The sequence below is a fragment of the Aethalodelphis obliquidens genome, unplaced genomic scaffold (genome assembly GCF_003676395.1).
Source record: "Aethalodelphis obliquidens isolate GAN/ISIS:26980383/991018 unplaced genomic scaffold, ASM367639v1 scaffold14, whole genome shotgun sequence".
Classification (NCBI taxonomy): Eukaryota; Metazoa; Chordata; class Mammalia; order Artiodactyla; family Delphinidae; genus Aethalodelphis; species Aethalodelphis obliquidens.
The window spans coordinates 772,360-798,265 of record NW_020837958.1 but is presented as its reverse complement, the minus strand read 5'-3'; the positions used below and the strand labels follow the sequence as shown (position 1 = coordinate 798,265).

The window sequence follows — 25,906 nt, the reverse complement described above, 5'->3', positions numbered from 1 at the left end:
CAGGAACCCTAACCTTTTGCAGTCACAGGAGTTCTGATCTATAGAGAGAAGCTGATTGCTAGGGTAATGGGGTAAACAACACCAACTAAAAGAATTTTTTAAATGCATGCTAAAATGTGTATTCTAAAATAGTACTTAAAGATGCATTAAATATAGCTAAGAAGACAAAGAACTTATGACCGGATGGGTCCTTAAAGAGTCTCACACACACCCCACCCACCCAGCAGCTGAGGAGTTAAATGACCTGCACAAAGCTAGCTCGTAAGGTTCAGTGCCTGAATCAGACCTCCAGGTTCCTGACTACTGAACCAGTAACCGCCTCCATCCTGCCAGAAAAGCTTTCCTTCCTGGAGCACAAATGCTTACAAAGATGGTGGCCTTACCAAGCGGCATAATGGAGAGGTATTTGCCTCGGAACTTGCTGGTGATTTTGATTTCCTGACGCAACGTCCAGCCATTTTTGGACTCAGCGTGGTGTGCAGCCGCAGGGGGATGATGACTCACCTTGAAGAAATCAGTGGTTCAAATTAAAAGGAAGAAAGGAGAAGAAAAAGATACTGCCTATTAACTGGCGATAAACACCCCAAATTCACACTTGACATTTTTACACCCATAGCAGTAGATGAATACCAGGGCCTCCAGTGTTGAAGTCCTGAAGGAAAAGAAGGCAGTTTGGGATGACGGGGTCTGGAATTTCTGCAAACGTTAACACCCAGGGGTATCAACCAAGGAAATCATCCCTTTCTTCAAAAAGGAGACGTGTCACAGTCCTGAAGCTCCTTTACCTGCTCACAGAGGGATCGGTACCCATTCTCCTCTAATCGGTCTAGCTCAAAGGTCTCCCCAAGGAGTGGGTTGAACGGCTTGCTGGTACGGAAGACAGTAGTGGAGTAGGAGGACACGGTGAAAGCTGCAACATAACAGAGCTGTTCTAGAGAGTTCTCACACTTTGCAGCTCGGTCTAACAGCTCGTGGTATTCCAGATCTTCAGTAAGGCGCTGAAGCATGGATAAGGGCTCATTAAAGTTTACCTGTCAGGAAAAGAGCAGATATAAAAACTCTGTCCGCACATCCAAATGAGACAATTTCTTCCTTTCTTTTTTTTTCTTTTTGCAGTCGGAGGGAGACACGTATCAAGATGTCAAGATGATAAAACAAATCACTGGGAAAAGAAGAGGCCTTTGCTCAGTAGAGCAACTCCAAGATCTAGCCTGAAAGCAGCCCATTCTCCTCGGCCAACTGTTCATGTCAATGAGTGGTGGAAATTCCATTTTCATTTATTTCACTAACTGGAAGCACTCTGAGATGGGAACCATGCCTCTTCTGCTTACCACTGCATATCCAAGAGCCACTGATGCCTGGCCCATGAGAAACTGTCATCAAATAGGTACTGAATGAATGAATAAAAGGAGAAATGGACTTCAGCACAAGTATACGCAGAGAAGAAGTTAGGTATTTAACATTTTTGAGGGAGGAAAGAAAGGGTAGTAAATTCTAAGTGCAGTCGTGTCCTGACTAGTGGAAAAAACATTACAGTAGTTAGCTTCCACTCCCAGACTAGACCACTGCTGAGTCTCAGTTCAGTGCTACATCAGGCAAGGATTCTGCTTTCTTCTCTGAGGCTGGACAGTTGTGCTTCTGCAGCTGGAGTATTCATGATGGAGGCTAGGAGAGGGCTCTGAGTGCTTCTACCTTTCAAGTTTTAGAGCCAGCTTAGGGCACTCAGCCACAGGATGAAGCAAGTGTGTGTCTGCACACCTCTGTCGGGCAGAAGATGTCCATTCGTGCCACAGATATTTATTGAGCCCTCATGTGTGCCAGACCCTATACAACTCAGCAGGTATAGAGAAGTGAACAAAAGAGACATTGTCCCCTCATCCCCCAAAGAATGAGCTTCTAAGTTGACTGTCTGGAACTTATGATGACTTTACTACTTTAAAAACTTACTATAAAAAGAGGTTAGGTTCCCAGGCTAGTCCACAAAGCTTATTTAACCAGCAATACAGCTAAAGAAGCCTGAATATCACTAGCCTGAGTTGAGTCCGAAGAAGAGAGGAAGGAAGAAAAAAATGTCCTTTGTATTGAATGGAGCTGACCTAAAGCAAAATTTCAGTTAATAAAACAAACAAAAACAACACTTTTCTTTCCTACAGTCCTACCTCTTTTTATTTTTCTGCATTTTAATCCAACCTTCTACCCCCCAATCTCGGAGTCACATACTACCTTAATGCTTACTGCCCTCCCAATTATGAAACATCTTGTAATTTCCACTATAACAAACTTTGGAAACAAAGTATAAAGGAAAACATCTACTTGAAATACCATCACCCAAAGATAACCACTATTAATAGTTTCATATTTGTTTCTATGCATTTATACATAAAAAAATTACTAGAGCCTGCTTTTTCTGAGAAATATACTAAGCATTTCTCTGTGAAAATTTCCCAAGGGGGAAGTAGGATCTACCCTGCCTCAGCTAAAAACACTGTACCACACTCCAAAGCCATGCTGTCCGCACAGAGAAAAGCACTATGATAAGAAAAATGCACACCGAGGGTAAACGGCTGGACAGAACTCAAATCCTCAAGTGTCTTTTTAAAAGACGGTACTTATTAACTATGCCAACAAAATCTCTCCGTGGCAGAACTGCAGGCAACATGCAGTAACATTTCCATACATTTCGAGGAAAATGAGACAGGCGATGTGCTCCGCTGGTGGCTACAGGACAGATGAGAACCACCTGGGCCTAGAATCAGTATATCCTTACTTAGCCCATCACCGCTTATCACACACACACAGCCCTGCCCCCCAACAGCTGTTCCAGGAACCACAGTTTCTCTGAAAGGGCCAAGCTTTTTACACTGGTCATTTTATCCCTCAGAGGGCTAACAGGGAAACAAACAAATCTGAGAATTTACAGTGGAAAGAAGCAGGGCGTTAGTTATATGGCTGATGGAGAGCTGGGCAGCATAACATGACAGCCTGGAGATTAGCAGCGGCAGGAAGCCGTAACTGCTGACAGGCAGGAGGAACAAAGAGCAGCGGTGGTTATTACCGCAGCGCAGAGGCCAGAGGCGTGCACAGAAGCTAAAGCCTCAGGGGGGCCTGCAGTGGAAACTAGAGCCACACAGCTGCTGCCAGAGCATTGCCCAAGAGAATGTAGCCGGGGCGGGGAGTGCCCTGGGACTTCTCCCATCCTCCCGCTCCAAACTCCTTCTGGTGGCTTGCACTGGTGGAGCCCAGCCAGAGTCAGCAGGCATGGAAGCCTGAGAAACACAGCCCAGAGGGATCAGCTTTCCTGTGACACAGCACAGAGCAGGGCAAGGGTGAGGACCAGATCCACAGGCCAACAGGTACCGGACTGCACATTCCTTGTAACGATGTCAACAAGGAAATAATGGTAAAGTAGGACAGAGAGGTCACCTGGACTCAGAACCTATCTCTAAGCAGGAACTGCATTTCTGAGGCTGCAATTTCCAGCCTACCTCTCCACCACTTCCTTCAAGGCACTAGGCAAAGAAGCGGGGCTTCTTTTCAGGCCCCTAGTCAACCACTTATTTTATGCTTCTCCAGTGTGCTTACTCATGGCCATTTCCTGTCTGGAGGTCAACATTTTTCTAACAGAAATCCTATGGACTTACATACAAATCTATTTTTTTTCCAAGACTCAGTTAACTAATTACTTTAACATTTGCTGAATGATATATATGTGCCAGGCACTGGCTAAGCATCAAGGATATAAAGACCAGTCTCTGCCCGTGAAGAACAGTCTATGGAGAGAAAGAAACCACTCACTGGTCCATCAGCCCCAAGAGGCTAGGAGAATGCTGTCTGTATGCCGTGCAACCGGCTATGGGCAGAGCCTGCAGCCATCCCCCACTCTCCATTCTTCCCTTCTTCTGCAAGTAGTTGAATCCCCAATTTTTAACTAGGTCATGCCACCAAGAACAGAAGTCTTCATTTCTAGTCTCCTCTCCAGCTAGCTGAGGCCATATAACTAAGTTCTGGCCAAAGAGATTGAAGGCAAAATGGTTCATGATATTTCCAAGAAGCACCCTTAAAAGGCAGGACATGCCCTTCTCCTCTTTCCCTCTTCCCGCTGACTGGAATGCGATCCTGACGGCCCGAGGTGGAGCAGCCACTAAACACCTGGGAATTGAGGCCACAGGCAGCAGAACAACAGGACAGAAAGGAGCCTGGTCACGACAGTGTGGAGTATCGTACCAGCCCTGGACCACCTACTTCTGGACTTTAACGTGATAATGAGTTAAGCTAATATTTGTTGGCCAGCTTTTTCTGTGAAAGGTTATATAGTAAATATTTAGGCTTCAAGGGCCATACGGCCTCTGTCACACCTACTCGGCACTGCTGTTCTAGGATGAAAGCAGCCACAGGCAATCTGTGAATGAATGAGCATTTACTGTGTTCCAATAAACTTCACGGACACTGACATGTAAATTGTATATAACTTTCACATCACAAAATATTATCCTCCTTTTGATATTTTTCAACCATTTAAAAACATAAAAACTATGCTTAGCTTGTAGGCTGTACAGATGGCAGCCAGATGTGGCCCCAGGGCCACAGTCTGCTGCCCCCTGGTCTAAACCAACATATTTTGGATTCTTTAAACTGAACCTATACCTGATACACTGATACAACCCCAGGCAGCTAGGCAGTCATTAAACTCTTGGGGAGTGAACCAGCAAGTTAAACCCACTGTCCAGAAATAAACAGTGGCACTTGTTGGAACACAGGGAAGAGACGGCTCACCCTGACCAGATGCACGGGTGAAGGTCTGCTGAAAGAGACGACACCACAGTCGAATCCTGAAAAAAAGGGTATCAGCCAGGACAAAAGAAAAGTGGCATAGGTGGGTGGGAAGCTGATGAAAGTTCGGGCAGAAAGAGCAGTGTGTGCAAATGCCCTGAGGGGAAAAGAAAAAAGATGCCGGTGAGTCCCTGAAGGTAACTCCCAAAGACCAGAACACTGGGCACGTGTATGGGCGGAGCCTTGTCCTTGGGGAGGAAGTATCAAGCCCACTAAGGGACCGGGACTACTCTCAAAGCAGTAGGAGCTAGTAAAGGACTTTAAGCTAAGGAATGACATGACTACATTTGCAATATTGAAAAGATCCCTTTTGAAAACAGTGTGGACAGATTGGAGGAGGGCATGACAGGAGGCAGGGAGGTCAGTCCAAACACCTCCTTCACCAGGGAGATGGTCCACAGCTTCCTGGTTGGAATGAATTGGTTTTGCTTTGGTCTCCCCAAACCTTTGTATGCACAGTACTTCCCATCATAGAAATGAATGTTTTCTACATGTTTTCATGTCTGTCTCTCGAACTACATGCTTCTTGAAAACAGAAACGATGCTGAATTTTATCTTTGCAGGTCCTCAGCACATCTGGCATAGGAATTTGCTCATAAATAACTGTTACTGAACAAATGCATCTGACTCTAGGTGATCTGGAAACATACCAGATCCCTAGCAAAAATTAAAGCAGCTAGTTTTAAGGATCGTTTATGATTGTAAGGGTAACAAGGACCGTGCCACAAACTGCCACAGGAGTGGGTGGAGGCTGTCCCGGCAGCGCTCCTCTGGCCGGGGCCTGAAAACTGCCACAGGAGTGGGTGGAGGCTGTCCCGGCCGCACTCCTCTGACCGGGGCCTGAGAGGACTTCCGGGCAGAGCCTGGTTGTGCAAGACCCTCACCGGCATGGGGATCTTGGAGAGTTCTTTTCCGATGCAGTTCTTCATGATGCTCCACAAATTGAGGCTATAGTTTGGCTTGTATGGTATCCTCGTTCTCTTTTCCTTCTTGGTCTCTTCCAGCTGATGCTTGTACTAAGCGCAAAAACAAAGCCATTCAATCACTCACAAAGAACAGAAAACCCAGTATTTATAAGCTTCCCTTCCCCCATGCTTAAAAAAAAAACAAAAAAAACCCCAGTACTTTCTGTTTCTCTTAGTACTTTATAAGCAAATCCTTGGGAATGACACCTAAGTCCCCCAGTCTTGGTAATTCCCAAATAAGAGTTACCTGTTCATCAAGGCTGATGTCACTGCTGGCTCCACTGATGTTGCTGCCAGTACGTCTACACAGATGGGAAGCGTATGAGAATTAGCATAAAGATCAGAACTAGAGTTTGGTCCTCACCATGTCTTTACAAAGCAGAATGCTAAGGACACGGCACAAATTTATTGATGAGTGATCAAACGACGACACTTAGAAAGCAGTACGTATGAATAGACATCTCTGGAGAACTTGTTCATGTAAAAAAGCTGACAGTCTTCCACGTACGTAAGGAAAAGAGTCCATATCTTAGTAAACAACTATGACACTTCCACTGAAACATTTCTAACCTTTCCATGGCCAGATATGCTCATTTTGCAGGGGGTGGGAATCAAGAATGACTTACTTGTGGCCCAAATTTTCAGGCATGGTGATGATCTCAGGAGCATCAAAGAACTCATTCTCGTCATCCTCATCACTCACATCTCCTTTGCCGGAGCAGCACTGACCTGCAAGGAGGAAGCCGCATTTGTTTCCTTGGGCTGCATTTATCAAAACCTGGCACAGCTGGAGCTTTCAAATATTAACCACAAACCTAGTAACAAATGGTAGAAAGCAATGGGGAAGTCAGAAGAATAAAGGGCTCGAATTCCATCTCACATGAGTCGCTGATTCTGGAGAATCTGGAGCTCTCTCTATCAGCTGCAGAAAAGCATGTGGCTAGGATCAGACAGGCCGTCCAAGAGCCAAGCCAGCAGCTCACCTTTGCCAGAAGCAGCGCCGCCAGGAGCGTTTGCCGGCAGCACCGTGGCTCCTCGGAAGGCTCTCTCCAGGTGATTGTGCTGCTTTGCCAGCTGCTCCAGGGTCTCTTCCAGGCGGATACGCTGGTCCCTTTCGTACTGCAGGGACTTCTGCCACTTTTTACTGTGGGTCTGGGCTAACACAAGGAAATCTCTGCAGGCCTGTATGGAGAAAGAGTCGATATAGGTCACCTCAACTCAGCTAGTCAGAGATTCCCCTCAGGCCTTTGTAAGCCCAGTAAGTAACTTTATTCTGGGAACCTGAACTAGCAAATTAAAATGAAAGGCCTTCCCTGTTATTTCACGGTATCAGGGACAGCCAGCTCCATGACACAATCAAGGTCAACTCCAGAAAAAAATATTGAATGTGGCTGTCATAGTTCTTTCGTATTTTCCTGCTCATGAGGACCAAACAACAAACACCAAGTGAGCAACAAACCTAGACAAAGTATTTGTGCAACATCACAAAGGGCAGCTGTGAACTGCTCCAAAGAAGAAACCTATTGACTAAAAGGTGAGGAAAAGCATGGGGTAAGCATGTATTGCTTTCAATACATTCTCAACTAAACTCAAGTCACCTAAAACTGAGGAATTCAGACACTGAGAACAGGGAGTCTGCAGTGAATTAAACCAAATATGGGGAAATTTAATTGGTTTTTATTTTGGTCACTAAGATAACAACTGATCTTAAAAATTAGAAGCCTACCTGATGAATCGAAGAAGAGATCTAGAGACAAAACACAAACCTGACCATATTAGTCCCTTCACTGGCTCCCCATCGACATTAGGACCAAATCCTAACTACTGGTCATGGACATAAATGGCCCTTGTATCCTCCTGTCCAGGCAGCAGGACGCACCCCTGCACCCTGCCATGGAGCCACCCTGAACTGCTCACCCTTTCTCAGACATGCAGATTTCTTTCAGGCCTGCCCATCGGAGCACGTGCTATTTGCTTGGCCTAGAATGCTCTCCTATCCCCTTTCTCTGCTTGGTCAAGTCCTCTTCATTTCTTTAAGATCTATGGCAAATGTTACCTCTTCTGTGACACCCCACCCAACCCCATCTCTCCTCTACTTTCCACAGCACTTTGCACATATTTCTATTTCACACCATCCACAGCAGGATCGTGACTTTCTCTCCAGATGGACTTATGAGCCACCTGAAGACACCGTTTACAGCTTATTCACATACTTATCTCCAGCTCCTAACTGAGCTGCTCTGTACATAGCGAGAGCCTGATGCAGTTTGCTTAATAAATAAAGGAAGGGAGCAATGTAAGCTTAAAAGTCTATACCCTGTTAAAGAGAAACTAATAGGTAAATAGAACATCTACTCCCATGGTTTCAACCTTTGCCTATGGGCTGATGCCTATTAAATCAGTAATTCCAGCTCTGCGCTCAGGGAGCTGCAGACCAGACTATCCAATTGCCTACTCAATGGCTCAGAGTAATCTCAGAATCAGTGGGTCCCATATGAACTCACCATGTTCCCTTTCTGACTCTGCATCTCCATCCCAAGAACAGTTCCAGGGCCCTTCCACCTGCCCAAGCCAGAAAACTAAGAGGGATCCTTGATTCTTAGTTTTCTTCCCTCCCCACATCCAATGATCAAATCCTACTGATTTTTCTTCAATATTTCTGGACTCTGTACATTTCTTTTGTTCCTCCACACTCAGAAGCAGTATAGAGGACATACTCTGGAATTGTCACAGCTCCATCCTACTATCTAACTACGGAATTTTTAGCAAGTTACTCATCTTCCTCATCTGTAAACAAAGAATGACAACAGTAGCCACCTCAAAAGTTGTTGCTTAACATGTAAGCACTTAGATCAGGCTCACAGTAATCATTCAATAAGGTGTTATCTATTAAGAGTTAAGCCTGCATCAAAATCGGTCTTATCCTCTTCTAATCCACTACTACCAAGCCCATTGGTAGGATCTGCACACAGCCCCCCACCCCCCATACTTAGCTCCTCTTCAGCCTTATCTCTAGCTACTTCCTTGCTTGGGTAACAGTCAACTGCAAGTGGTTCCCAGACTCTGGGAGAGAGGGAGGGATCCACACACACCTCACCTGGATCAACTCTCTTCCCTCACTTCCTTTGAAGAACAGGGGTCACAACTCAAAGTTAGCGAGAGGAGATTATATGCCAGGCACTTTACTGAACACTCGACATCCACTATCTAATAAGAGCCTCTCCACACCCTGAGAGCAGCTACCAGGATCATCACCATTTACAGAAAAGGAACTGGGGGCACCGAGGGACCAGGGTGCCCCAGGTCACAGAGAGGGGAACTGGGGCAGTTGGACTTCAGGACCCCAAACTCTTTGTTGCCTTTTTTTCATAAGAAGACTCTCTCGGGTCTTTCAGAATTTATCTGGGGGGCTACCTTCTCAGATCCTCCTGGTCTGAGCTAGACAATCCCACGGTACTAGAGCACAGCAGCCTGTGCTCACATCTCTCCTGGCATGCTGCACGCTCCATAGTGATCTGTTCACTTCTCTGGCCCCTGAGGGCAGGGACCACAGCCACATTAGTTTTATATCCCCAGCACAGTGCCTAGAACACAGAAGGTGCTCAATAGGTGTTCACTGCATTAGCAAATGCATACGCTAACAGTGTCAAATGCGCTCCCCTGCTTAGCCTCACTCTGATAATAAGAAAAGCTATATCCTAAGCAAGCAAGCAACTGAGTGAAATGAGTGCCTTCTTCCTTTGCTATAACACTGCTTGTTTAGAGATGTGATGTGCTAGCATGTCAGTTTTAAGGCCTTGCCATCATCCCCTAAAAGGTACAAAGGAAATAACACAGGGCTAAAAAATGCATTTCCTGCAGTAACTGGCTATAAAAGGGGCAGAGACAGTGCACCCAGGGAGAACAGAATGAGAACTGACACAAACTCTGGATACCTAGAACTCAGGGAAAAAGAACTGTCGCCAGGAACGAAGATAAGCATATTTTCAAGAGAAAAGTCCAAAATAAAGTTCTAGTTTTATGAGACATTTTTAAATCAAGAGGTGTTTTATTTAGCAAATTTTTCCTATCAGAGTAGGAAAAAAATTGTCATGGAGCAGGGTGTTCACCTGACACGGATAAAAGGTTAACAGATGGTTGTGTCCTGAGCTGTTCTATTTCAAAAGTATATTTATTTACTACTGATTAAATGACCTGTATGATTTATGAGGTTTTCCTGATCACAGGAGGACCAGAAAAACAGGCACACAGGCACCAAGAAGTACGAGAGTTTGGAAAGAGAGCACACGACCCAACATCAGAAACACAAGCGCCAGTGCTGGTCTGCAGAATGGTGCTGGGAGACACTGATCTGCCTGCAGTCCTTAAGGGGACAAAATAATTTCTCTCCTCTACTTCGTGGGAGTCGGAGCACTGAAGAGAGTGTTCAACGCTTCAGAAAATGACACGAAAGTAAAAGTTACTACAACTTTCTATTAAGAAACAAAGGGATTTTAAATGCAAAAAAACAAATTTTCCCTTGGTCATAGGAAAAGACCTTCGATCTCTAAGAGCCACGTGAACACAACTAATTCTAAGCAGATGCCTTATTATCACTCCTCAAACAAGGAAAAATCTGACCCTAGTGAAGTAAGTTCATCCCATTTAATTAGATAGGAAAACAACAAAAACAAAACCACCACCTGCACAAGCCCCTTCTCAAAGAGCAGTGTTCTCACGTGCTGTATGAAGCATCCTCTCGTGTTCCTATGCGGAAGCTGACGAACCTGCCGGGTGAGGATCAGTCGCCAGCAGAGGAAAAAGGGCGCTGTTTAAACTGTGCACTCATTCCATACCTATCACCCAGTATCGGACACACGTCACCAACGTCAGTGGCACGTTGGGTTTACCTGGAGCCCTGCACCCAAGCAGCCAAAGTATTCCCTAAAGCAACGACAGCACCCGAGCTAGTCATAAGGAGGCAGAAGCACTGGCCCCTTCTTTTGAAAAGAAAAGTACCCAAGGTTGAATATTTTGTCTTATCACCCAGAATTACCCCTCAAATCCAAGACTCAAGATGGGACTAACTAGGATTACAAGGTTCTCACTAGTACTTAATCCAGCCCCCACTTACCACACTGTAGGCCAGGGTGCGTTAGCAAAGTAGGGGTCAGACTCCAACCAAAATCTCAAAGAACATGGAAGTGGAAAGGGCCCATGAAGACCTTTTAGTTCCAATAGATAAAGTTAGAGAAAAATAGATAGATAGATAGATAGATAGATAGATAGGTAGATAGATAGACAGATAGAACCACAACCCAGAGAGGTGAAGGGACTCAACTAACATCACCATCAGATGCCCTGCTGGTGGCAGACGCAGGGCTGGAGCAGTGTCCTCCTGACCATTCAAGCAGAGTGGGAATGTCATTCCATCTGTGCACCCTGTTCCATTTCATGCAACAAAAAAAATGTAACTCAAATCCCTTGAACGATTAAGCAGGACCTAACATCCTATGCTTTACCAACTACAATTTTCCAGCATTTGGGAAGAATTACATTTCAAAGAGGGAAAGAAGCAAAAAGCAAGGCAGACATGTGCACGCTTACGTTGATCATGGCGTTGGACGTTATCCTGAAGAGCGTGGCCCGCTCGTTGACCTGTTTGATCTTCTCGTTGCTCTCGGCCGGCAGCCGCAGGGACTCCAGCTCGCTGAGCGAGCGCTGCAGTGCCGTGCCGTGCTTGGCGATCAGGTCGTTGCATGTGCTCAGGTCCTCCACTTTGCTGGACAGGGTCCGCAGGGTGTTCTGCAGCTCGGTCTTGTCGGTTTGTGAGACGGACTCTTCATCTCCTGACTCATCTGTACGGGCGGAAAGGTGAGTGATAGGACTCCAAGCCCAGGGCTGAGAGTCGGAACCCTACCCACTCTGCCCACAACCAAACTGACACTCCTCAGGCTGTGCGTTCTGACCGACTGAGAGCTCACCACTGCCAGGCGATTCGCCTACAGGTGGTCCACAGCCCACCTGTGTCACAAACAGCTGGGGTACTACTACTTTTTTTTTCCTGGGACAGACAACAATAAGCAATTTTTCTGCTCACGCTTTTTTTCCTTCTAGTTTTATTGACATGTAATTGACATATAGCACTGCTACAAGTTTAAGGTGTACAGCACATACACCTTACATATATTGTGAAATGGTTAAAATAAGTTAACCTCCATCATCTCATATAGATACAAAAAGAAGGTTTTTTTCCCCTTGTGATGAGACTTTTAGGATCTACTCTCTTAACAACTTTCAAATACACCGAACGGCAGTGTTAACCACAGTCATCATGTTGCATTTTCATCCCCAGGACTTATTTATCTTATAACTGGAAGCTTGTACCTTTCTTTTTTAATCTGTTTTTTTTAATCTGTTTTTTTTTTTTTTGGCGGTGTTGGGTCTTCGTTGCTGTGAGTGGGCTCTCTCTAGTTGCGGCGAGTGGGGGCTACTCTTCGTTGCGGTGCATGGGCTTCTCGTTGCGGTGGCTTCCCTTGTTGCAGAGCACAGGCTCTAGGCGCGCAGGCTTCAGTAGTTGCAGCACGTGGGCTCGGTAGTTGTGGAGCACAGGCTTAGTTACTCCGCAGCACGTGGGATCTTCCCGGAACAGGGATTGAACCCGTGTCCCCTTCATTGGCAGGCGGATTCTTAACCACTGCGCCACCAGAGAAGTCCCTGGAAGCCTGTACTTTTTGACCACCCTCCTCCATCACCTCATGTCCCAACCCTGGGGTTCTTCTTAAAGGTGCAGTCTCTGGCCCCACCCCCAGAAAAACCTTGATTTGGCTGGTGTGAGGCAAGGTCCAGAAATCTGTATTTTGAATAAGCTGTCTGGGTAACTCTGATGCACATTGAGGTTTGCGAACCAGTGACCCAGAGGACAGGATGGAGAAGCTATATGGCTCTTGGGGCTGGGAATGAATTATTGAGCCTTTTAACCCTAGCTTGAGGGTCCCAATCCAGTCACACTGATTATTAGTGCAAATCCACTATCATCTGTTGGGTGATCAGTGGGCCTGTATGACATGGGTTGAGAACTGCAGTCTAGATGCTCTCTGTACACCATGTCCACATCATCAAAAGACTCATTAACGTATCTTTTCTAAAGGAGAACTCAGGAACTTCAGGATGAGCTCATCTGACACTAAAGCCACCCCTGCACTGAAAGCTGTGCAAGGTCTTCTGTTAAATGACTTTCAAATAATAAGTCAAGCAGAGAGCTGTGTTGTGCCTCTTGCTATCAGTTTTGTCCTTAACACTTTGTAACTGCGAAGTTCTTTTCCAGCAATGTCACTTCCTTTGGGGGAGCTAAAATCAGCACTAAAATCAAAACAAAAGAAACAAGGACGGACCTGCCCTATCTGTTAGGCAAACAGGCAGGGCCAGAGTCAAAATATAACCTGTTACCCGGAGATTTACAAAGCAGCAAACTTTCCTTCCATTGCTTAAGAGATATTAAACACAGCGTGGGAAAGAACAAGGGATAAGAAACACAAGAGATGAACAAAAGTTAGCAGGTGAGCATCTTGGTCAGCTCTAAGTGAACAAGCTCAGAATGACTAAACTATCAACATCTGCAGGGAAATCCTACCATTTTCCTTCAAGAAAAATCAAAACATAATTAGATTGTTCTTTTTAGTGAGACTATGGTAGCAAAACAAAGATTTTTCACAGAAAATATCACATATAATTATTATTTTTTTAATGTGCCTCAAGCATGAAACAGCTCTGGCCACCAGCCCAGGCACCAAGCTGGGTTGAACAAAGGGCTGGACACTCCTCTGCCCAGACTGATATAAGAGCAGCACCACCCATCAGGTGTCTCTTTGCCCACTGCCAGGGGGTTTCACATACAATGTTTCTGGCCATCTACGAAGACTGTTGGTTTCAATTCAACCAGAAAAGAGTTAAGTAAGAAGATGTCAGGAGAAAAGAAAAAAGTAAGGACAGATCCAAAGTGTGAGTTGTAATAATCCTGACTGATCTATCAATAAAATAATTATTTCTCAAAATTTTAAGGTAGTCAGTTGGCATTAAGAGCCAAAAGGATAACTGATATGCTCCTAAGACAGCTTCCCAATCTGAACAACTCTGACATTTTGGGCCAGCTACCTCTCTGCTGTGGGGCTGCCCTGTGCATCGGCAGGAGGTTCAGCAGCACCTCTGGCCTCTACTCCCTAGAAGCCATTAGCACCACCAATGCTCAGCCTTTGCCAAATGTCCCCTTTGGGGCAGAACTGCCCCCAGCTGAAAACCAGCACTCCAGGAGAAATTCTGCCTGGTGAGCAGAAGCCTGAGACATCCAGGAGATAGCTGCTAATTAAATGACAATGACAATGAGGGACAAAATAAGATTCGTGCATAAGAGGGGCAAACAGAATGTTCCCCAGACACAATATTCTTTGCTCCCTACCTGATTCTGCCAGCATCTTCACAGCCTTGGCCTTGGCCAGTTCTAGGGCTGTGACCCAGCGCTGCCGCTCTACTTCTGAGCTCGCCTTCAGATGGTAGGTCTGAGCACCCCCATTGGAAATGATGAAGTTGCAGGAGTCCTCCACTGTGATGTTGGCTGTGGCGAGGTTGATGGTACCACGGCAGGTATGTCTCATTTCTGCCTTTGACCTGCAATAACGAGCCAAAGACAAGCTAAGTAGAAAGTTGATGCATGGTTTATCCTTCATCACATTCCATTTCATAACTCTAAGCCTTTCGAAAATACAGCAGTCTTAGGAACTAGCAAGTTCTAATATTTCCCTCAAATGGCTCCCTAAAATTCAAAAAACAATCAGTAGGGATTTCCTTTCAGAGCCTATAAGATTTTATTGCTCTGGTGTCCCTCTCACCCTTAGCTTTTAAAGAATAGGCTTCACTGACGGGTAACTACATACGGTATTAACCCAACGGTTTTAAGAGTACAATTTAGTGAGTTTTGACAAATATATACAATTGTGCTACCACCTCCACAATCAAGATGTAGAACATTTCCATCACCCCAGAAAGTTCCCTCATGCCCTTTTGCAGTCAGGAATTACCTTTTACTTAGCAAGATATAATTATGAAATAGTGCTTTATAAACTCATGCAACAAAATTTTGTAAAATAATCTTATTCTCTAAGAGAAAGAATAGCTCCATTTTACATGTATTTAACAACCCATTCCCCCAACTATAACTCAGCCCAAATGAAATTCTCATACTACTCTTAACAACTATCTTGCAGAAGTGTAAGGCACCCTTAGACGTTTAGAGTATTAAATACTGACTACAGCTCAAATGATATGAAATAGGAATAACTAGCTTTCTGTGGGAGTAAAGAAAGAATAATCATTAAAGAATCACCAGGTGGTATAATCTTTCTGGAATATATTCTTTCCTAAGGTCCACTGACCTCTGTTGGTGGGAACTCCTAAGCCATCCTATTAATAGCTAGGAGAGATTCAGCAAATCTGTTCTCAGAGGACTGGGTATAAAAATTTTCCCCATTTCTACTGACTGACAGTTCTATTAATAGACTAACTTTTGAACTTTACAGCACTGGTTGGTGACAACAAGCTACAAGAGACCTGGCATAAAAGATCAAGCTGCTAGCACAACTGAGAGTACAGGGCAAACTGTGCTCATTTCCCCCACCCGCTGATTATGCCCAGGGACCTGCATGTTGAGACTGCAGTTTTTCCCTGACCAACTTGGAACATAAAGAGGTCAAAGTCCTTTGCCAACTGCCACAGTGCAAAGCAGAGCCGTTTCTCTTTCACGAGTGCCAAGCGGCCAAACATACCTGGCACGTCCAGAATTCCTGCATGCCAGAGACGACACACACTCCATCTCTGGAAACTAAGATTTGGTGGCTTTGAGAAAGTCTGTGTGCCGTGTTTAGGAAGACAGATTTGCTATCGTTCGGTTTGTCCCATGAAACTGGTTTTTCTTCCTCAGATGCACAAATGAGCAGTATGGGATGGCCGGGGCGGGGAGAGGGGGGTACGGGTCCTCAATAAACCAGGCCATCTTCCATCACGCCCGCACCTGCCACACTGTAACGTGAATCCCTGGTTTTTCTATTCTTACCTCCCCTCCCCTGCCCCCAAGCTTCAGTTACATTATGAATAATGCAGGCTGAATTACAGACCCGCAGCTGACAGGCCAGCTCACCCTTGCTTTCTACTCCAAAGGTGTTGCTTGGACCGTCTACCACACTCCTCACAACGTGTTGGTATATTCCACAAGCCACTTCCTAGGAATCTCTTCTGCTTGGGTCATCTTCATGAACTAAAGAAGTTTCTCAAATCACATAATGTCTGTAGCAGTTTCTAAAATACCAAAGAACTCTGGAAGTAGGGGGGGCTTAACTTCGGAGCTCTTGGGTTCAAGCAGGTACACCTATGCTTATAAATGGTGAGTGCAGAAGCGAGAAAGACATGCTTTTCAGAGTGCAAGATAAGTTCTTTAGGCACCTCAGTATTAGGTGGTATTTTCTGGTTAGTAAGGTCTTCCCTGAAAAGGCCAGCCGAAATAGTAACTCAGTCTCTAGAGGCTAGCCAGGAAAACTAATACTATGAGCTTGTCATGATGTGTCTAGGAGAGCTGGGGTTCTACATATGGTTTTAAGTAACCGGAGATCTGTGTAACTTTGTGAGGAAGAACAGGATAGGTAAAAAGAAGGCTTGCCAAAGCCTATTAGGACAGTTCATCAGAGCATGGGTCTAGGAAGTACTCAGCTAAAAAGAAAACAGTATTTTGTAAAAGGCATATACAAGATACGATTGGTTTTGGAGGCAAGAAAAGCAGGAGGAAAGACGAGTTGGCTAAATAAGGAGATGGGGACCCAAAGAACCTGTTCGAAAGAATAAACTACCAATTCGTTGATAGGAAGTACTTCAATGCGATTTTGAGGGTAGTGCGTAGATTTGATAACTTTGGATCCTGTTGCTTGGTTGGTGTGTGAGTGGAACCATCTTAGCTGGCAAGGACAGGCCCGTGGTATATTTCCCAATATGTGGTTTGATATGTTTTGGAAGTAGTTTTAGCTGTAGTCAGACAGGTACCACTAGCTACTGTAAGAGAGAAGTGAAAAGGGGTTACAAGTACTTAAAAGATAGCAGCATATAGGTTATTACTGTCCAACCAAGATCAATACTGATCAAGACTGGTACTGATCAAAGGCTCAGCTGAGCTAGAAAGCAGATTTGATTAGGAACTTGGATGAGGAAAAATGACCACACATTAAGGCCCTCAGCTGATACACAACTTTTGAAAATGGGGAATCAGTGTTAACAGTGACTTACAAGCCAAGTTAGGACATGAATCAATTGAACATTAGAATGATGGCCAGTGTAACAGGAAAACATGAACCTGAGTAGGGGAAAAACTCTGGAGCAGACTAAAATTTTAGATTTGTGATTTAACCTTAAACTGATAGTCCTGGATTAGTAATTAGAAAGGGTTAAAATGAAAATCAACTCTGAATATAATAATGCAAATGATATACATAAGCCAAAGCAATCCTGAGAAAGAAAAACAGAGCTGGAAGAATCAGGCTCCCTGACTTCAGACTATACTATGGAGCTACAGTGATAAAGACAGTATGGTACTGCCACAAAAACAGAAATACAGATCAATGGAACAGCACAGAAAGCCCAGAGGTAAATCCACACACATATGGTCACCTTATCTTTGATAAAGGAGGCAAGAATATACAATGGAGAAAGGACAGCCTCTTCAATAAGTGGTGCTGGGAAAACTGGACAGCTACATGTAAAAGAATGAAATTAGAACACTCCCTAACACCATACACAAAAATAAACTCAAAATGGATTAAAGACCTAAATGTAAGGCCAGACACTATAAAACTCTTACAGGAAAACATTGGCAGAACACTGTACGACATACATCACAACAAGATCCTTTCTGACCCACCTCCTAGAGAAATGGAAATAAAAACAAAAATAAACAAATGGGACCTAATGCAACTTAAAAGCTTTTGCACAGCAAAGGAAACCATAAACAAGGCAAAAAAACAACCCTCAGAATGGGAGAAACAAAGGATTAATCTCCAAAATATACAAGCAGCTCATGTAGCTCAATATCAAAAAAACAAACAATGCAATCCATAAATGGGCGGAAGACCTAAACAGACATTTCTCCAAAGAAGACATACAGATGGCCAACACACACATGAAAGGATGCTCAACATCACTAATCATTAGAGAAATGCATATCAAAACCACAATGAGGGGGTTTCCCTGGTGGCGCACTGGTTGAGAGTCCGCCTGCCGATGCAGGGGACACGGGTTCGTGCCCTGTTCCAGGAAGGTCCCACATGCCGCGGAGCGGCTGGGCCCGTGAGCCATGGCCGCTGAGCCTGCGCATCCGGAGCCTGTGCTCCGCAACAGGAGAGGCCACAACAGTGAGAAGCCCGCATACCGCAAAAACAAAAACAAAAAAACCACAATGAGGTATCACCTCAGAGTAGTCAGAATGGCCATCGTCAAAAAATCTACAAACAATAAATGCTGGAGAGGGTGTGGAGAAAAGGAAACACTCTTGCACTGTTGGTGGGAATGTAAATTGATATAGCCACCATGGAGAACAGTATGGAGGTTCCTTAAAAAACTAAAAATAGAACTACCATACGACCCAGCAATCCCACTACTGGGCATATACCCTGAGAAAACCATAACTCAAAAAGAGTCATGTACCACAATGTTCACTGCAGCACTATTTACAACAGCCAGGATGTGGAAGCAACCTAAGTGTCCATCGACAGATAAATGGATAAAGAAGATGTGGCACATATATACAATGGAATCATTAGCTATAAAAATAAACGAAATTGAGTTATTTGTAGTGAGGTGGATGGACCTAGAGACTGTCATACAGAGTGAAGTAAGAAAGAGAAAACCAAATACCCTGTGCCAACACATATATATGGAATCTAAAAAAAATTGTTTTGATGAACTTAGGGGGAGGACAGGAATAAAGACGCAGACATAGAGAATGGACTTGACACAGGGAGGGGGAAGGGTAAGCTGGGACGAAGTGAGAAAGTAGCACTGACATATATAGACCACCAAATGTAAAACAGATAGCTAGTGGGAAGCAGCTGCATAGCACAGGGAGATCAGCTCGGTGCTTTGTGACCACCTAGAGGGGTGGGAGGGAGATGCAAGAGGGAGGGGATATGGGGATATATGTATACGTATAGCTGATTCACTTTGTTATACAGCAGAAACTAACACAACATTGTAAAGCAATTATACTCCAATAAAGATGGTAAAAAAAAAAAGAAACGTAATACACAAGTGTTCACAATTAATGTGGCTTAAGCAGTGAGGATGTGCTAAGGTATTTTCCACTGTTAGAGACCAGATAAGCCTGTGTTCCTACTTCAACAACCTCCAACCCCCATCATTTTTTTTTTTTTTTAGAAACTGTTCATTCTCCATCAATCCACCTCCCATCTTCAATTTCCTCTCAAAATTCTTTAAGAGCCAATACAATGGAGTTGGTGGAAAAGAGATTCGTTCACCCAAACCCTCCTGGTGGCAAAGTGACTACTGGCAGAGGAAAAGAAATATAGAGTGAGCCGTTCTTAACAACACTGTTTTGGGGCCCAAATAGAATGGTCTTTATAAAAAGATTTCACTTAGAAATGCCATTATATTAAGCAAAATCTCCCTTACAGGGAACTTCTATACATTTTGTATAAAATATACATAGTATCATGATCTATAAATGTACTAGCTATGGATAAGTAGTTATCTCTATATCTGACTGATCCATGTAACACTAACCTGGGTTTTAGGTTGTGTTGTTGTGAAAAGAATTAGTTTCAAATCCTGACTCAAGACCTTGGGAAAGTTGCCCAAGCTAAGTCTCCGTTTCCTCATTGGTAAGATGGGAATATCTCCTAACTTCCAGATTGTTTGGGGGAGTCAAAGAATACCGTATGTTAAACACCCATCCAAACTGTCCAGCACTCAGGAAATGTTTATGTCCTGTCTCCAAATTCAGTGCCCTAACCTCTCTATCTATAGTAACATGAGTAGCCAAAAGCATGTTATGTTGTGAGAAGATTGTGGGTCACCGTAAAAATATATTGAACATCCCAAAACAAGCATTTTTGAACAGAAGCAGTCATACAAAAGACACGGACTCTTCTCTTAATGAAACTTAAACCTCACTGACCAGAGAGATCCCAGAAATACTGGATGGAACACTTAATGATTCCCACAGGAGGACGTGGGGCAGGCAAAAAGAAACACTGGAGTGCACTTCTCCATTCTGGTCTGTCCAGAAGGCGAAAGCCTAGGCAAATCTTGAAGAGATAAAGAGAGGGGACAGATACCGAGGCCACCCTACGCGTGGTGTCCTTGTGCTTGAATGTGGAGACAGCAAAGGCGGGTACATAAAGGGCTGCTAATAACCTTGAATTCTGGAGACTAGGCACAGAAAGCTAAGCCTTGGGACTTTTTACAGTAAGTTCCTTGCGAGCGGTGCCTGGACTTTGCCCTCCCATACGTGTCCCTTAAACACCTACAACAGCGCCTTCCTTGCAGAATTAATCACTGCACCGATGCGCTGTTGGAAACACAATGGAAGAGTAGATGCTCTCCGAACAACTGGAAGGGCCAGGGACCGAGGGGAAGGTATGGCACTAAGGGTGGATCACCCAGGTGGAGCGGTAAGTCCTGGGGCGTTCACTTTCGTGATGGTGGACTCGTGTCGCGGGCTGTCAAAGAGCGCAAGTGAGGAAAAGGGGCCTGGGGCGACCTTGGCTGCTGCGCGGGCTGGAGAGGGTAACGGCACAGGGGCTGTGGGCTGCAGTGGGGGACGGCGCCCCGGAAGCAGTTACCTGTAGTAGCTCAGGAGCCCGTTGCTCAGCACGAACCACCGCCGCTGGTAGCCTTTGATATAATTGGTCCATTTGAAGAGCCAGCCCTCGCGAGCCGAGCCCGAACCCCCAGCGCCCGAGCCCCCCGCCGGCGGCGCAGGAGCCGAGCCCGCCGCCGCCACTCCCCCGGCCCCGGGGCCCGGGCCGCCCGCAGCCACCGCGGCCACCGTGCCCGGGGCGATCCCAGAGCTCGGCCCCGAGTCTCCGCGGCCACCGGCGCCGCCTCCTCCCACTATGGGGGGACCGGCGCCGCCGCCGCCGCCCGGGGCCGCAATGGCTGCCGGGCCCGGGCCCACTACTCCTCTCAGCTCCGTCGCCGCCATGAGCCGCCGCCGCCCGGAGATACAGGACCGGAACCGCCTACGAGAGCCGCCGTCGCCGTCCGGAGGGCCCCACTCGGCTAGCGCATCAGCCGCCGCCGCGCAGCGTCCCCGCCCAGCCAGGCCGGCCGCGGGGAGGAGGGCTCTGCCGCCGGGAAGGAGGAAGTCGATTGGTGATGCTGAGTGTCACTTGCGGAAGACCCCTCGGACATTGGCATTTCTCTTGGGCATGTCATTCCACCAGCGCCCAGTGAGAGCCCGTGGTGGGACGCTTCCGCCAGGCACGCCGTTGATTGGTGCAGGTGAAGGCCAATCAGACTCATGAAAAGCTCATTGGTGCTTTCCCGAAGTCTCCAGCGCTCAGGGAGGACTCGAGAATGCAGACTACCCAGCCAGTGTGATTGTCGATTGGCTAGTATTTCTGCCACTCATTTTAGTTTATGCCTCCGTCACCGCCACGTCACCCCCTCCCATCACTTTTCTCCTCGCCCCTCTTCCGCCCTTACGGATTGGTGGTTCGTATCAGCTGCTCAACCTTTTCTACCATTTGCAGAAAGAGTTGAGGAGAAAGGGGAGGAGTGTAGTCTCCACAGCCTCACTTTCATTTTTTATTGGTTGGAATGGATGCCACTCACAAGTCGGCGGAGAGACGGAGCGGTGATTGGAGATGATTGGTTCCGGGAATTGTCTGTGAAAGCAGGAGCATATCAATGCTAACCAATGAAAGAAACAGATTGAGAAAGGGGCAGGCCAGGGCAGCCAATAAAACCAGGGAAGGGCACTTGTGGGGCGTGCTCGCCTGCTTGCACCTTTGTGGAAGTTTGCGAGAGGCGAAAGCGAGTCAGCTTCTTAAAAACGTTTTTTGATGTATGGGCAGTGTTGGGAATCCCTCTCTCTGAGTTAAGATTTCCATAGTTTCTTGTTGAGAACACTGTTTCTCAGTACTCAGCCCCTGCCTATGTCTCTCCCTTCTAGGGCCCCCTTATAGCAGCTGGCTCCAAGCTGGAGGCCTGAATTCCTGGGGAGCCCAGAAATGTCTTCCCCAGTTTCCTCCTGAATCCATCATCCTAATTCCTTTGCCTGGTTTGCTCATCGTCGCACCACACCCCTTATCTCTTGATTGTAGACTGTTATAAGCTTCTCCTAATTCTGTTCCACGAGTTTCTGACCCAGCTGTGAGGAGAAAATAGACTGGAGAAGACCTGACTTTACGTGTACTTCCGAACGGCGTCTCTGACAGTCCTAAAGGCCCTTGTTGGTTTTAGCATCATAAGCGCACACGTATATGCTTAACTTTGCACAGAGAATAGTTATTTTTAGATAAATTGACTTTGTTTACACATTTATGAAAGTCATAAATTCAGTAACTCATTTAACGTTTAGACGTTGTGAACTGTTGTTACAAACGGAGCTTTGGGGGGAACCTGATATCTGTTACATTTTGCTAGTTTTGCTGGACAAGAGAAATAGCTGTTAGACGTTGTAAAACAAATTGCTTTTTCTTGGCAATGTACTTCACGGTATCAGGAAAATAAAATATTTCTTAAAAGATCCTTTTTCTAGGCTTCCCTGGTGGTGCAGTGGTTGAGAGTCCGCCTGCCGATGCAGGGGACGCGGGTTCGTGCCCCGGTCTGGGAAGATCCCACATGCCGCGGAGCGCCTGGGCCCGTAAGCCATGGCCGCTGAGCCTGCGCGTCCGGAGCCTGTGCTCCGCAACGGGAGAGGCCACAACAGTGAGAAGACCGCGTACCGCAAAAACAAAACAAAACAAACAACAACAAAAGGTCCTTTTTCTGAAAACGTTTTTAAAAGAAAAGGAATATCTATTGAATTCTGGAGAGAGAATGCACTTTGAAAATCTGCAGTTAGATGTAGGCTATTTGGGATTAATTGTTGTTGTTTTAACTCAACTAAAGTGAATCCCTTTATGCTTGAGTCCTGCCTTTGCTACTTACCGGCTCTCTGGCTTTGGAAAAGTCATTTAAGCACTCCAAGCCTCAGTATTCGTTTCTGTTAAATAGGGATAAAGCCTTACAGCGATTCTGTTGGGATTAAATGCATACGAACGTGTTTGATAAACTAAACAGCTACAAAAACGTAAGGTGTTACAGGGGCTGGAGGAACCAGATAAACAACACCCCCAAGGAGACAATCAAGTAAATAAAAAATGTGAGACATTCTATAAGACAACTGGTTTTACAGAAGATAAGATATAAAGATTAAGGAAAAGTGATATCATAACAAAGAGTCACGTGGTGATTGTTGTAACTTTTTTTTAATTTAAAAAAGAAACCCACACAATCAAATGCTTGACTGGATTCTGGTTCTGAAAAAACAAACAAACAAAAAAGCCCCGAAAACTGCTTTTCAGACATTTGGGGGATAACTGGGGAAATTTGAAAATGGACTGGTATTAGATGATCTAATACCAGTAAAAAGCAGTTATTACATTTGTTCAATGTATTTGTTCAATGTATGTATGTTCAATGTAGGTATGATGGATATGAGTGAAAGCATCTTTAGAATCTGGAGAAATAGCCTCTTCAATAAGTGGTATTGGGGAAACTGGACAGCTACCTGCAAAACAATCAAACTGGACTACCCTCTCACACCATATTGAAAAATAAATTCAAAACGGATTAAAGACTTAAATGTAAGGCCCGAAGCCATAAAACTTCTAGAAGGAGACATCGGCAGTATGCTCTTTGACATAAGTCTTAGAAATATTTTTTGGGATATGTCTCCTCAGGTAAGAGAAACAAAGAAAAAATAAACAAATGGGACCTAATCAAACTTAAAAGCTTTTGCACAACGAAGGAAATTATCAACAAAATGAAAAGGCAGCCTACTGAATGGGAGAAGGTATTTGCAAACAATATATTTGATAAGAGGTTAATATCTAAAACATACAAAGAACTCATACAACTCAACATCAAAAAGCCAAACAACCCAATTAAAAAATGGGCAGAGGATCTGAATAGACAGTTTTCCAAAAAAGACATACAGATGGCTAACAGCCACGTGGAAAGATGCTCAGAATCACTAATCATCAGAGAAATGCAAATCAAAACCACAATGTTATGTCACCTCACACCTGTCAGAATGGCTGTTATCAAAAAAAAACAACAAATAGCGAGTGTTGACGAGGATGTGGAGAAAAGGGAACCTTTGTGCAGTGTTAGTGGGAATGTACATTGGTGTAGCCACTATGGAAAAGAGTACGGAGGTTTCTCAGAGAATTAAAAATAGAACTGCCATATGATCCAGCAATCCCACTTCTGGGTATTTATCTGAAGAAAATGAAAACACTAATTCAAAAAGATGTCTGCACCCCCGTGTTCACTGCAGCATTGTTTACAATAGCTAAGACATGGAAACAGCCTGTCTACTGATGGATGAATGGCTAAAGAAAATATGGTATACACACACAATGGAATACTACTCAGCCTTAAAAAAGAGGATGAAAATTTGAATTTGCAACAAAATGGATGGACCTGCAGGGTATTGTGCTTAATGAAATAAGTCAGACAGAGAAAGGCAGGAAAGAAAGTATGTTATCACTTATACGTGGAATCTAAAAAACAAAAAAGAACAAACATAACTAAACAGAAGCAGAGTCATAGATATAGAAAACAAACAGGCAGTTGCCGGAGGGGAGGGGGCTGGGGGAAAGAGAGAAATAGATGAGGGACGTTAAGAGGTACAAGCTTCCAGTTGCAAAATCAATTAGTCATGGGTATGAAATGTACAGTGTGGGTAATAAATAATTATGTAATATCTTTGTATGGTGACAAATGGTAACTAGACTTACTGTGGTGAACATTTTGAAATATATAGTAATATCGAATCACTATCTTGTGTAACAGGAACTAACATAGTGTTGTCGGTCAGTTATACTTCAAAAACAAATGGGGCTTCCCTGGTGGCGCAGTGGTTGAGAGTCCGGCCTGCTGATGCAGGGAACACTGGTTCGTGCCCCGGTCCGGGAGGATCCCACATGCCTCGGAGCGGCTGGTCCCGTGAGCCATGGCCGCTGAGCCTGCGCGTCCGGAGCCTGTGCTCCGCAACGGGAGAGGCCGCGGCAGTGAGAGGCCCGCGTACCGCAAAAAACACACAGAAAAACAAATGAATAAACAAATTTGTAGAAAAAGAGATCAGATTTGAGGTCACCAGAGGCAGGGGTGGGGGAGGAGCACTTGGGTGAAGGCAGCCAACAGTTACAAACGTTACAAACTAGATAAGTACTAGAACCTGTAATGCACAACATAATCGATATAATTAATACTGCATTATACATGAAAGTTAAGAGAGCAATTCCTAAGCGTTCTCATCACAGGAAAGAAAACATTTTTGTTCTATTTCTTTCCTTTTGTATCTATATGAGATGACAGATGGGTTTTAAACTTACGGTGGTCATCATTTCATGATGTATGTAAGTCGAATCATTATGCTGTACACCTTAAACTTACACAGTGCTGTGTGTCAATTATATCTCAATAAAACTGGAAGAAAATCAATAAATAAAGACAAAAAAATTTTTGAACAAATGTTAGGAGTCTGTTGATTTCTTTTGAAATGTTCAGAAAATGAAAGAAGGAAGGAAGGAAGGGAGGGAGGGAGGGAGGAAGGAGGAAAGACGGGAAGAAAGAGAAAAGTAACACAAACTTTGAAATGCTCACACACACATATCTATATATCTACATCTGCGTAACTGTATATCTATATATAAAGCAAATAGGCAAAATGTTAGTTGTTGAATGTTGGTGAGAAGCATGCAGGTATTTATTGTACTAGTATCTCTACTTTTACTGTATACCTGAAAACATTTTTAAAAGGTTTTCAAAGGGTGAGTTGAGTTACTGTTGTTGCCCCACCGCTGCCT

At 44.8% G+C, this 25,906-nt stretch overlaps 1 protein-coding gene, 1 long non-coding RNA gene and 1 other non-coding gene across 3 annotated transcripts in view; 1 reads left to right on the top strand and 2 right to left on the bottom strand.

The window, feature by feature from the left end:
- OSBP (oxysterol binding protein) overlaps positions 1–21,502 on the bottom strand; it is a 34,361-nt gene extending 12,859 nt beyond the window's left edge. Inside the window, exons 1-9 of the mRNA XM_027114614.1 lie at positions 20,666–21,502; positions 14,230–14,438; positions 11,382–11,632; positions 6,779–6,977; positions 6,422–6,524; positions 6,043–6,097; positions 5,715–5,846; positions 786–1,031; positions 384–504 (exon numbers count right to left, since the gene is read on the bottom strand). Of these exons, the coding sequence (XP_026970415.1) occupies positions 384–504; positions 786–1,031; positions 5,715–5,846; positions 6,043–6,097; positions 6,422–6,524; positions 6,779–6,977; positions 11,382–11,632; positions 14,230–14,438; positions 20,666–21,027 (1,678 nt within the window). The 5' untranslated portion in view covers positions 21,028–21,502. The remainder of the gene's footprint in view (positions 1–383; positions 505–785; positions 1,032–5,714; positions 5,847–6,042; positions 6,098–6,421; positions 6,525–6,778; positions 6,978–11,381; positions 11,633–14,229; positions 14,439–20,665) is intronic.
- Positions 13,519–13,660, bottom strand: LOC113625257 (small nucleolar RNA SNORA48). Its single transcript, XR_003434596.1, has one exon. It is a non-coding gene; the product is annotated as a small nucleolar RNA SNORA48 (small nucleolar RNA).
- LOC113624692 (uncharacterized) lies at positions 17,491–23,708 on the top strand. Its single transcript, XR_003434437.1, has 2 exons — positions 17,491–17,536; positions 23,576–23,708. It is a non-coding gene; the product is annotated as an uncharacterized LOC113624692 (long non-coding RNA).
- The last annotated feature ends 2,198 nt before the right edge of the window (positions 23,709–25,906 follow it).